Genomic DNA, 14,592 nt, shown 5'->3' on the forward strand with positions numbered 1-14,592 from the left:
TCCCAATATTTGTCCTGAAATATGAAAAAAGTGTTTTCCATACAGTGTTTGAATAGACTTACCATGTCTAGTGGGAAAAGGTTTACAAGTAGAATCACTGTGTCATCTCTGGGTACATTGATGAAAAGAAGGACTATCAAAATTGCTAAGACGTATGACTATATTTATATCTTTTACGTTTTCAATAATATGTAAGCTATGTTTCACATATGATTCTGTTTTTTTTATGTGTGATGATCCCAGGTTCGACAAATATTCTGCTAAGTTTGAGGTCAGGAGAATCTCTCCCATCTACAATGGCCATAATGGAATATTTTTTGTGTGTATTTTTGATGCGCCATAAATTCTTGGGACTAATGGATAATTAGTCACAAGAATTTATAATTAGGTAACTTTTTGATCAAGTCATTAGTTTTATTATGAGTGTGCCATGCAGGATCCCAGTCTCAGGATAAATAAGGGTTGGAATCTTCTAATAATCTATTATTAGAAGATTCCAACATAAATTACATAAATCTTTTAGAAACAATATAATCCATTACAACTTTTGGAGCGATAGAATAATAGAAATGAGAATTAAAATAGACAGAGGCTATATGACAGTAACTGAAACTTATGTACCTGAAGAAGGAAAAGAGGCGGACTCAGAAAACTTCTACATCCAACTGCAGAACATATTAAATAAGACCAATCCTAAGGATCACATTTTAGTAATAGAAGATCTCAATGCAAGAATTGGCAATAAACCATATAAACCAAACATAGGACCTATCGGAGAACTTAAATGTAATAGAAATGGAAATAGATTAAGAGATTTTACTATAAGCAATAACCTTAAAATAATGAACACCTTCTTCAAACATAAAGACATCCACAGATACACCTGGGAAGCAAGAGACACAAGAAGCATTATTGATTACATAATCAGCAATATCAAAATGTCAGAAATGATAATAGATACAAGAGTATACAGAGGATCTGAAATAGAATTAGATCATTACCTTTTAATTGGAAAAGGTAAAATGGGAACCAAGATGGAAAACAACAAAAAAGCATAAGGGAAATAGAAATTTTGAATCTTTCAAAGTTAGACTTTTGGACGACAGTAGTATTAAAGACTTGTACCAAAAAAGAATAAAGAAATGGATGACAAGTATAAAACAAAATCAGAATATAGAAGAAGAATGGTCAAACCTAAAAACCATAATGACAAAAGCAGCAAAAGAAAGTTTAGGAACAAAGTAAAAGTGGAATAGAAAAAGAGGCCTTAGGGACTGGGATGATGAAATTAAATGCATTATTGAAGAAAAGAAAAAAGCATATAAAAACTGGCTCAAACTAAAAACAATAGAATCAAAAATCGAATACAGCAGAAAAAAAGCAATAGCAAAAGCAGCATGCAGGAGAATAAACAGAAACAGATGGAACAATTTTGTAACAAAATTAGAGAGAGAGAGACTATATGCTCAAAAGACCTAATGCATATAAAATCCTCAAAGATCTAATTCTTTCTTTTAGGGTTACACGGTGATCAGCACTCATATTTGTAGATTTAGGGACTCAAAAACACACATGTTGAACAGATTATTTTATTAATTACAAATAAAATAAAACATGACGTTTCGACCTCTATATCGAGGTCATCATCGGAAGAATACAACTGTATACAGAACCAAGCTACATGGTCATGCTTTCTATACCAGTAAACTAAATCTACGTAGTTAATAAATCTTTTTTCTAGCCTGACCTCTAGTGATAGAAAAGAAAAACAAAAATAAATAAATAAATAAATAAAAAATAATAAAAATAAAAAAAAATTATATATATATATATATATATATATATATATTATAAATAGATAAATGCAACTACAATAAACTGTTAGAGTCCTCATGTATTAATATTCTGGATAGTTACAAAATGATTTCTTTCAGTTGTTATTGAATGTTCTAAACACTTCACCAAGTCACCAGGTTGTCTTCTTGTAGTGGGAATTTTTCTAATGCTAGTTTAGGATGTTATACAGGTTGTAGATGGGTCCTCCACATTCTTGAAATGGTGAGGCCATCATTTTTGTTGAGATTTGGGTTGTGTTTGAGCATTTCACAAGACTCTTTAAATTTTCTCTCAAACGAGGTTTTGGTGCAGTGTAGGGACTTGGTATTTTTCCAGTCAATTTTATGGTATGTTTGGAGTGCATGGTCAGAAAGGCCTGTTTTACCGAAGTGGAGGTATTTAATGTGTCGTTTGTGTTCGTCTTGTCTGATTGGGATAGTTCGCCCTGTTTCCCCTATGTATGGTATGTTACATGTGCAGTGTATTTTGTATACCCCTGGATGTGCTAGGTGTGGAAGAGGATCTTTAGAGGAACTGAGTAGGTGTCTTAGCTTATTTGGGGGTTTAAAAGTGGTTTTAATGTTGTATTTGCAAAGTGTTCTGTCTATTTTTTCAGAAATGCCTCTAACATAAGGAATGGCAATAGCAATTTTTTTATTATTTTTTTATTTTTTTAAATTTATTTATTTATTTTTGTTTTTCTTTTCTATCACTAGAGGTCAGGCTAGAAAAAAGATTTATTAACTACGTAGATTTAGTTTACTGGTATAGAAAGCATGAGCATGTAGCTTGGTTCTGTATACAGTTGTATTCTTCCGATGATGACCTCGATATAGAGGTCGAAACGTCAAGTTTTATTTTATTTGTAATTAATAAAATAATCTGTTCAACACGTGTGTTTTTGAGTCCCTAAATCTACAAATATGAATATGAACTCAAAGATCTAAGCAATGAAACTAGAGAAAAAGCAGATATTAATACCATTAAAACAAAAACATGGCAAAATTACTACCAAGATCTATGATATGATGAAAACATTCAAAACAGAAAACTACCCTTTGTAAACATCTCTGATAACTTGGAAAACATCACTCTAGAAGAATTAACAGAAGCATTAGCCCAAAGCAAAACAGGAAAGGCTCCAGGAGAAGACAATATAAACTTGGAACTTATCAAATATTCAGGACTTGAATTCTCACTCAGGTTACTTAACTTTTATAATATGATCTGGAAAGAAGGAAAATGCCCACAAGATTGGACCAAAGCAATAGTTATTCCCATCTACAAAAAAGGACACAAATCTGATTGTAACAATTATCGTGGAATCAGCTTACTTAGTACCTGTTATAAAGTATATGCAAAAATCTTAGCATATAAACTTAAACATATAGTAGACCCAAAATTAATAGAAGAACAAAATGGATTCAGAAAAGGCAGGTCTTGCACAGACTCTGCATTTATATTAAAATTATTAATTGAAAAACACAGAGAAATGAACATAGAAACATACATAGCTTTTATAGATTACACCAAAGCATTTGATAAAATTATCAGAGAAAAACTATGGGAAATCCTAAAAGAATATGAAATACCAAACCAACTCTTTAGAGCCTTATATAATATATTATTATTATTATTATTAAAACAAGACCTCATGGAGTCAAAGACTCATCTAGGAGGTCCTTTTATCTCACACACATCTCATCATACCGGGTCTTAAACACATTCAAACTCCTTGCAGACACCACACTCTCAGGCAAGGCATTCCAATCATTCACAACTCTGCACGAAAAAAACCTGCCTCTCACTCCCCTACTCACACCCTCTTTATACAGTTTCCAGGTATGACCTCTGGTTCTCCCCTGATCTCCCACTATTCTATGTAGAACTTCTCCACCATTGATCCTATAACAACCCCTCACCAACTTGTAGGTCTCTATCATATCTCCCCTCTTCCTTCTCTCCACTAGACTCTGCAAATTACATCTTTTCAATCTTTCCTCATACTCGACATTCCAGAGGTCAGAAACTACCTTAGTCAGTTGCCTTTGCACCCTTTCCAACATCTCTTCATCCTTCTGAAAACCAGGTGACCAAATCTGGGCACAATAGTCCATGTGTGGCCTAATCAAAGCCTTATACAATGGAACAAGAATCTCCCTACTTCTACACGTCAGTGTCTTCCTCATCATTCCCAGAAGTCTTTGTGTTGTCTTCACAATTTTGGCGATGTGTCCCCTAAATTTTAGATCCTTATCCACTATCACTCCCAGATCTCTTATTTCCTCTACTTCCAACAATATATTCTTACCAAGCATAAATTCTGCATCCCATCTTTGTTTTCCAAATTTTAAAACCTTACATTTTGCAACATTGAACTCGCATCCCCATTTGCTTGCCCAATCACTCAATTCATTCAAGTCTTCTTGCAAGGCCACAACATCTTCACTACTCTTTATGGTTCGTCCCAACTTTGCATCATCTGCTAACAACTGAATATCTCCATCCAAATCTTCGCCAATATCATTAATATACAAGTTAAATAGTAATGGCCCTAAAACAGATCCCTGAGGCACTCCACTAGTGACTTTCCTTTTCCTGGATATTGCACCCCCATACACAACTTGTTGATACCTATCAGATAGCCAGTCTCCAATCCAATGCACTAATCTAATATCCAACCCCATCTGCTCTAGTTTGACTGTCAACTTATCATGAGGTACTCTATCAAAAGCTTTCGCAAAATCCAAGTATATTACTGTGTATCCTTCTCCTCTGTCCAAGGAAGCAGTCACTTTATTGTAATAAGTAAGTAGATTACTAAAACACGACCTCCCTTTAGCAAATCCATGCTGTCCATCAAAGATTATACCATTGTTGTCAACCCAACTCTGGATCCTAGTTCTCACAAGCTTCTCCAACAACTTAACCACAACACCTGACACACAGATAGGCCTATAGTTTGATGCTTGAGTTCGATCACCTCCTTTATGAAGTGGTACAATCTTGCCCTCCTTCCACTCTTTAGGGACTTGACCAAGTGCAAGACTCGTATTAAAAAAATATGTCAAGGCAGGTGTCAACACTCTGGCACATTCCTTCAGAATACGTGGTGATATATTATCAAGTCCCACAGCCTTATTTACATCTAGTTTACTCAACTCCCCAAACACCTCTTGCTCACTTACAGTCAGTCTCTCCTCCCCATCATCAACTGCTCTTAATCTCTCCATGAAGTCACATTCACAAGATTGAAAGATCTTTATGAACTGCTCATTGAGTATCTCCACCACACATTCTGCAACAGCTGTCTTTATACCATTTCCTCCAATCAATGTCATCCTTCCATAATCATTCTTTCTTTTGCTGGCTACATATCGAAAGAACTCCCTAGGATTCTTTTTAGCTTCATTAGCTAACTGCTGTTCATACCTCTCTTTAGCTACTCTCACCAACCAAGTCACTCTCCTTGCCTGGTCTTTGTAGAACTCATGAAATTGGTTACTTCCACTTCTCTTATGCTGCCTCCACAATGCCCTTTTTCTCTGTATTGCATGCTTAATCTCTTTATTCATCCATCTCACACCTAACTTATTTAACCTTCTCACCCGTGGTATACATTTAGACATTGCATCCACTAAATATTTTTTGAAAATCCCCCAAGCTGCATTGATCTCTTTTCCAGCTAACTCCTCATTCCATGCTACACCTGCAAGCTGTCTCCTGAGCTCTTCATAATCACCCCCCTTGTAGTTCCACATATACCCTTTTTTCACAGGGGTCCTTGCACTGCTGGCAACCACCCAAGTAATCACCTCATGGTCACTTTCACCAATTGGTGGATGATTTGATACCTCATTGATAATTACATCCTCCGATGAGATGACCAAATCCAAGACCCTTAATCCTCTTGTGCCCTCTGTTACATACTGTCTGAGGTAGTTATCCCTCAAAAACTCAAGAAACTCATTTTCTTTACTTCCAGTTGCTATCTCTTCATTCCAGTCTATATTGCCATAATTAAAATCACCCATAATGATCACCCTTTTCTTATTTGCTTGGCTTAATTTGACTATACATTTCACTATCACCACCATCCACATTACCAGGTCTATAACAACATCCCACCAAGTATTTGATTCTATTCATCTCTATCTCACACCATACTGCCTCAAAACCACTGGCCCCATTTCCCTCTTGCATCTCTACCTTGTATGGACATAACTCTTTCTCTATCATCAATAGCACTCCCCCTCCCTTTTTACCCCTTCTATCCTCACGAAACACATCATACCTTTCCATCTCTATTCCTGTCAGGATGTCATCCTCATCTAACCATGTCTCACTTATTCCGACAATCTCTGGGTGCACAGATACAATTAGTGCAACCATTTCATCCGCCTTGTTTCTTATACTTCTAGCATTGGTATACAAACACAACAACTCATTTCTGGATCTACAGCTAGTTCCACTGATACCACTTACTCGATGTGATCTCTCCATGCTGGACTGGGGCCATTTCCCTTTCTGCTTCTTCATTTTAGAACCCTTTGCAATTCCATCTGTTTCCTTCTGATCCCTGATCATCCCATTACTTTCCTGCCTACACATTCTCTCACCTCCTCTTAGAGCATCCACCTTTCTCACGCTGTGTATCCCTGTCCACCCTGAGCCTCGCCGTTTCCATGCTCCTCTTGCACACCCATTCTCTCATTTTCTATACTCATACCACTCACTTCCACATTCATTTCCACTCCTTCAATCTCTCCTGTCTTACTCTCCTGCTCTTCCACATCACTCCCCTCTCGATCTGATTCATTCTCTCTATTCACTTCTCTACCTTCCAGCAGCAGTCTCTCCAAGCGACTAACACCATAACCACTCAAATGCAGTCCATCGCTCCCATACAGCTCACTTCGTCCCTCAAACTCATTCCACACATTAACAAACTCTACTCCCATCTCCTCACACATTTCAGCCAGAATATCATTCATAATCCTTGCTCTCCGCCTCATTTCACCACAATCATACCTAGGCAACACACTGACCACCCTTCCTGTCACACTATTCTCCTTTATCTTTCCAAGCAGTCTCCTGACATTCATTTTGACATGCTCTTTGTTCTCTCTCAAATCATTCGTACCAATTAATACAATTAACTCTTTTGCTCGTTCCCGCCTCATATTCAATGCCTCAATCACTCTACTCATTTTACCGCCTGGAAAACATACCTTGTGCATTTTATCCTCTAGCACACCTTTAATAATGGAGTCGCCATACAATGCCACTCGCTCATCTTTTGTTATCTCTTTCATGACATCATGATTTATTTTAATAGTTTTGACCTGAATTCTCTTAATTTCATTCCGCATCCATTTCATTTCTTGCTTCATCCAATCCAATTCACCTTCTGAACCTCGCGACACATTCACTCTATCATTAAATCTTTCTAACTTTCTAACTCTCGACCCCCTCTTCTCACTTTCCCTCTCATTCATCCTTCTTTGTTTCCGTACTTTCGGTCCAACATACGTCCAACTTTCACTATCATTCTTCTCACTTTCACTCTCACATATCTTTCTTTGTTTCCGTACTTTCGGACTAACATGCGTCCAACTTTCGCTATAATTCTTCTCACTTTTACTGTCATTCATCTTTCTTTGGTTCAGTACTTTCGTTCCAACATGCGTCCAACTTTCGCCATCAGTCATTCTTTTTTCACTATCATTCATTCTTTCGATTTTTTTTACTTGCGATTTCTGCACCACGCCATTTCTACTTTCATTCGTTCTCTCAATTTCGTTTCTTTCCGCCTCACTTTCGTCTCTTTTAACATCCATTATGGTTGTGAAATCGCTCTTTTTCTTTTCTCCTGATTTTTTAACATTTTTTCGCCTGTCTTTCTCGCCATCCTCTTTCAAACGTGCACTCGCGACACAATCGGTACTAGCACTTTCTGTCATCAACTTCATATTCGCATTCATCAATTCCTTGTTCAGGTCACATTTCGCACACACCCTTCTTCCATCCGCACTAAACATCCACAAATCATTTATGTAGTCGAAGGAATACATATAACAGACCTCACACTTAACGAACCGACTGAAATCCAAATTAAAATCCTGGAATGACAATGCCGCTGCCATTTTTTTTTTTTTTTTTCTCTGCAGGTTACTATATATCAAGATAATAAAATATCTGTGAAGTACAATAATTCAACATCAAGCTGGAAACCAATAAATCAAGGCGTACGTCAGGGTTGCCCTCCCTCACCAATTTTATTTAATATATACATAGATAAAATCATAAAAGAATGGAAGATAACTAATGAAGGAGGATTCAAGATAAACTGTAACACCAGATTAGCTACTCTTCTTTTTGCTGATGACCAAATAATCCTTGGAAATAATGAAGATGAATTACAAAAATCATTATGGAGTCCAAATAATCTGATAAAAACATATGGTATGGAAATATCAACCAACAAAACAAAAGTCATGGCCTTCAAAGGTGCTAATCCAATAAGAAGCAAAATAGTAATAAACAACAAAATAATAGAGCAAGTAAATACATTCAAATATTTAGGTTGCACAATGTCATATGAAAATGAAGCTGGTATAGAACCCAAAGATATCAAACTTTTTAAAAGTAACAGGCATTATAAATAAAATTTTTAAACCCAATTATGTACAAAAACACACACGAATTAGAATCTACAATATAGTAGCTAAACCAACCTTTCTTTATGGCAGTGAGATATGGACAATAAAAAAAGCAGATGAAAGAAGAATTGAATCATCCGAAATGAAATTTCTGCGCAGACTGAAGGAGTCACAATAATGGACAAAATAAAAAGCAGCGAAATCAGAAAAATACTTGGAATTACAACCTCCCTAAATGAAACAGTTATTTGCTATAGAAAAGAAGGAGAATCATTTCTCCAGTTTCTTGAGCTCACATTTTGTCTTGTGAAGAAGTCCATATAAGCATGCAATTTCTTTCCGTGCTGACATCTCATCATCTACACTATTACTTTCAACCACTTCCTACAAACGCTCATTTGTATTTCATGCACTATCATTCACTTCATTTTCTACATTCCCAACAACACTTCCACTGCTTTATATCCTTAATATCAGTCACTTCATTCTTTCATTCCTGAAATGACTTGCAAAACATTTCCGACAACTATTCTCTCCATTTTCACTCTTGTACCACAAACTATTCACTCTCGGAAATGAATACATTAAACACGCACGCTACGTCATACTAAATCCCGCACATTGTTGTCAGTCAATATTGATGTCTCAGTTACCTTTTTTTCCCCTCATTATGCATCAGTGCCATAACTTATTATGGCACAGAAGGATGGAGCTGAAAGAAAAGTGAATGGAAAAAGCATAAAAGTGTGAGAAACACTTTTGGGATTCAATGATAAGAGGTATACCTAATGAGAAAGTGACAAATGCATGTTTTCCAGGTGCAGAGATAAAAGATGTTAGTGGTAGATATTTTGGTAGGCAAATGATTTGAAAGGCAAGAAATATGCAATGAGATAAGATATGAAAGAACTGTTAGAAGAAGCAAAACTGAAGAGTAAGAAAGTAAAGATTGTGAGTCTTCTACCTCCATATGATAGGACAAAATTGAGAAGAAGGGCCATGATTGCCAATGAGTCAGTGAGAAGATTGTGCAGAAGGAAACGTGCAGTTTATAGATGTGTGGTGTGCATTTGATGAATGCATGGACCTGTATGTATATACCTGATGGAATGCACTTAATTGGTTTTGGAGTTAGATGCTTGAAGAAAGTACTGTTCAGTGTGTAATACCAGTTTGGAAATGCAAAACTGGGGAAATTAGAGATATGGGGGATGGGTGAGCAATCAAGCATGTATCTAGCTTGTCCTGGGACATGTGAGTGCAAGTGCAGGAATGATTATGCAGAAATAGAATAGATACTTATCTATTCCACCAATGGAATAGATAAGTATGAGACCAGGAATGACTGTGAACAGCTGGGTGCAGTTTCCCAGGTTTTGAATCTCAATGGACAGGTAATGACATTATGTAAGAGTAACTGTGGGCCCAAGGAGATGTTGAAATGCATGTACACAAATGCCTGAAGTATCAGAAACAAAGGAGAGAAGTTTCTGGCACTGGTCAGCTCAACTTGGCCAAACATTATTGGCATCTGTGAGACCTGGTTGTCAGAGAATGATGTAGTTACAGGGATAGAATGTAATGGATATTGCATTTTCAGGGAAGATAGAAAAAATAGAAGTTAAGGAAGATTGTAAATCTGATGGAAATGGTTCATTTGAGGCTGTCGATGTGAGATAGAAATCAAAAGGACAAAATATATTGTTGGTTGCTGCTACAGACCTGAGAGAGGGGGGGGGGAGTTCGAAAAGAAGAAGAAGATGTGGATGGCATGCATCAGCAGATTAGCACAATGAGTACAACAAGGAGGAAAGGCACATAGCAAAATGGAAATGGATGATGTAATTCATCTCTCAGCTAAAGACAATTGCAAACAACCAATGCCCAACAGTGTGATATGAACCTGCAACCTGTTAATTGGTGCATTAACTATCGATCAGGACCTACAAGAATTTTATTTTTCCAACTAATATTTAACATATTAAACGTGTCACAAACAAAAACACAAATGGAATTTATACAGTTATTAAGGGATAATTACCTGAAACAGCACAGCACGTGATGGAAGGGACCAAGAGTTTGAGAATGGTGGATCTGATAATAGTATCAGAAGATCTAACTGTAACTGCAGTGGCAACTTGACTTCTGATCGGGAAAAGTGATCATGCAGTTATGTTGTGGGAGGTTGCATAATATGCAGTTTAGTTCCATATAAACACTTGAATAAATCCAAATGAGTTTTTCAGCTATGTAGCAAGTAAGAAAAAGAGTGATTATGGAAAGATAACTTTACTTAGTACTAATAGCAGGAAAGTGACAGAAGCAGAAGAAATAGCAGTTACTAAGTGATTACTTTGCAAGAATATATCATCCAAGGTGGTGATTTTGCAGTTACTGAGGTGACAAAGACTGATGTAAGCATCGAGATAGATGAACTGGAGATACTCAGTGTACTGAAATAGTGGACCTGTACTATGTCAGCTCGTGTGCTATGCGAATGTAAAAAAGAATTGTCAGTGCCACCGATAAAGTTGTTTAATTTAAGTCTCAGCTCTGGCAAGGTTACAAAGGGAGTGAAAAGAGGGTAAGATAGTTTCATTACATAAAGGTGGCTCCATGACTGAAGTATCAAATTACAGACCAATTAGTATCTCTGGAGTGGTGGTGGTTAAAGTACTGGAAAAGTAAAATTCAGGAATGGGTGAATAGGAATATAATACTCTACAGGGCATGGCTTTATAAAAGACAGGTTCTGCCTCAGTAATTTATTCACATTTTATAATAAGGTGACAGTAGAATGGGACAAAGGAAAACAGTATCAATCACTGCTTGACTTTGCAAATTGTCCGAATACTGCATGGAAATCTATTACATAAGTTTAAGCAAATGGAAATGGGTCTAAGAATGTTTATTTAATTTTGAATTTTTTTTAAAATGGCATCATTATTAAATAATGATATAGTGACATTGTTAGTGTTATCTCTTGATTATTCACCACAAATGGAAAGCGGTAACATTTTTCTGGTTAGATGAGAACATTCCTTTTTTATACCAAGTATCTTATGAGAAAACATTCTCCAAGATATGACTGAATTTTCATGGAATATTCTTAACATGAATTTTGAGACTATTCTCTAAATGAAACTTCAAGAAGAGCAACTCATTAGTTTAAGTGAATCTCACTCATGAAACTTGTAAACCTATACTACATGAATACTGTGAGTGAGTTAAGGAATTTTTTTTTCATTATGTTATTTATTTATTTTTACAAAGTCTGGAAGCCCTGATCCACATACAAAACACTGAAAAATTTCAGGCCTCCAGTAAGCAGGGTAACAGTTTCGACATGGATGATGTAATTCATCTCTCAGCTAAAGACAATTGCAAACAACCAATGCCCAACAGTGCGATATGAACCTGCAACCTGTTAACTGTTGCATTAACTATCGATCAGGACTTACAAGAAATGTATTTTTCCAACTAATATTTAACATATTAAAGGCATCGCAAACAAAAACACAAAAATAAAGAAGAGATATTAAGAAAATTAACAGCTTACCTGATCTAAGAAGAAAAGATCCAAGGTTAGTTCCTAATTGCTTTTAAAGAGAATAAGATATTTAATAAATTAAAATTAATAATACAAAAATATATTAATAACAGATAAATAAATTTATAGCATAATTTTAATGGGAATCTATGTATGCTCTTATTCAAAATAAAATATTTCTTGATAGCATAGAACTCTTTTACTGATTCCATCCATTAATGATTAAAAAAAAACCCTATTGATTAGCAGGGTGAGGGGAAGATATTCAGGATAGTAACATAATACCAAACTACTAAATATACCACATACAGTTAGCATGTTTATGTTGGGCAAGAAAAAATTATCTCATGCTATATGTGACCATGGGACAGGACATGAAAATTTGCTCGTGTACTTCTTGTTTTGCACTGGGCAGGCATGCCAAAACTATGTGTATGGGGGGGGGGGGGGGCAATATTAGAAACCAATAATTAAAGGGGAATCCTTTATATGGCTGGTATATTTAAATTACTAAAATATTGTAAATATATGAAATGACATCATGAAACATGAACCATGTGAGAATGATTGGTACACATTAGGGAGAGAAAGAATAAATGAAAATAGAAATAAAGGCAAGCATAATTATTATTATCCTCAGATCTCTTTGGATTCACACACAGACTCATCGCAGAAATGAATTATTAATAATTTACAGTAGTGTATTATGTTAGTGTAAGCATGTGTCCAGTAAGTTACTTTGGAAGAGAAAAATTGTATATCCTACAATATCTGGACATGCATGTTTGCATTTATGATGGACATAATTTAAAAAACTTATGAGGAGAGAGGAAAGAGATTTGTTAGTAAAATATAAATTAATAACCAATGACAAACAGTGCCTGTATACATTGGTAACTTAGTAAATGACTATAGTGAGTGGACATATTCATTTGGTTAATAATGTTGATAAGATGATTCATCCAGAATGAATTACATGTATGTTGTTGGAGTGCTTACAAGCAAATCAGCCTGAACAATTTTGTTTTGCTTGTTATGTGTATTACTTTTATTTATATTTCACTTTTTTATTTTCTAAGAAGAATTTTCTTTTATCAGTAAGATTTTTATGATCAGTAAGTAATAAATCCTGGATATGCTAATATTTTGTTGAAGATCACCAGATAGTTATTTTTTCATAGAAAGATTCATTTTTATTCACAGGAATAATTTAATTTTTACTCACTGCATCTATTCTCTCTAAACACCAGAACGAAAATGTCTCTGTTTAATGAAAAATGGTCATATCCTCACAGCAGAAGAAAAACAAAGTAGGAATTTTACTGTATCAAAATATACAGTACAGACAGAATAATTAGTATTATTATATGCAAAAGGGAATGAAAATGACCCTGTAATAAAAAAACAACAACAACTAAACAACCAGACTGTACTGCATAGATACAAACAAAACAAAGTAGAAGTTTATTGTAGCACTACTATGCGACCACAGATGCAAGACCCCCTCAACACTTCTGCAAATGGCAGAATAAGAAGAATGGATTCGCCATTCCGATTATTCTATTATTGGAATGGATTTGCCATTGCGATAATAAGGTAATCAATGTGTTTTGTGGGATGAATGTTTATTATTATACATCGGAAAATTAGCTTTTCTTTTATGAAAATTCTAGTTTTTAAAGCGGTAACTATTTTGCTTGTTCAACGGTTGGAAAATTTTACATATAAAGCACGTGATTTGACATGTTAGTGACGAATTTATACATCACCTTATTCGTTTCTCCCCTTCAACATGAATTGACTCTTCTTGGCAATCTGCCAGCGACAGCTCTTGCTTCTGTGGTCATAGTAAATACATTCATCATCATCTGCTATTGTCAAACTACACTGCTGGATGAGGGTCTTTCCAAGATGACTCCAACACACTCTGTCAATGGTTTTCCTTCCCAATGACACTCCTGTAATACTGATGATATCACCAATCCATCATGATTTTTTTTTGGCACCATGGTCGTTTTTCCTCTGGTGGAATCCAATCCATTACTACTTTTTATTCTAAAGTAGTAATGCATTAAAAAGAAATGCCTAAAAGAAAGCATTACTACTTTTGTCCATTAGTGATTTTCTCTTCAAGCAATATGCCCAGCTCATTTCCACTTGACATGTTTCGCTCTCTCTCTATGATGTCAGAGACTGATTTCTTATCCACATATTCCATTTGTGATATCAAGCATACTTCTTTCCATACTAAAATGTGTTGCTCTTAATTTTTGAATTTCCTTTGCATTTAGTGTCCAGTTTTGCATTCATGCCAATATAGGCAGAATACATTGGTTAAAATCTTTTCTTTTCAGGCATAATGGTAATTGACTTTTGAGTAGTGACTGTAATTTTCCAAATGCTTTCAACCCAAGCATTGTGCATCTTTTAACTTTGTCCATGATATTTTGATCCATTATCCTAAGTATACGTAATGATCTACTTGTTCAATTTCATCATTACTGATTTTTATTATTTCTCGCTATTGAACATATTTCTGTTCGG

The 14,592-nt window shown here is 35.4% G+C and overlaps 1 protein-coding gene across 1 annotated transcript in view; it reads right to left on the reverse strand.

Annotated features, from left to right (window-relative positions):
• The window catches only part of RhoGAP1A (Rho GTPase activating protein at 1A), a 587,523-nt gene that overhangs the window by 208,178 nt on the left and 364,753 nt on the right, over positions 1-14,592 (reverse strand). The window contains exon 16 of the mRNA XM_090414103.1: positions 12,058-12,097. Coding sequence (XP_090270229.1) covers positions 12,058-12,097 — 40 coding nt within the window. The remainder of the gene's footprint in view (positions 1-12,057; positions 12,098-14,592) is intronic.

This window comes from Typopeltis vanoorti, chromosome 24 (assembly GCF_054136105.1).
Source record: "Typopeltis vanoorti isolate ZY-2024b chromosome 24, IOZ_Tvanoo_1.0, whole genome shotgun sequence".
NCBI classification, from domain to species: domain Eukaryota; kingdom Metazoa; phylum Arthropoda; class Arachnida; order Uropygi; family Thelyphonidae; genus Typopeltis; species Typopeltis vanoorti.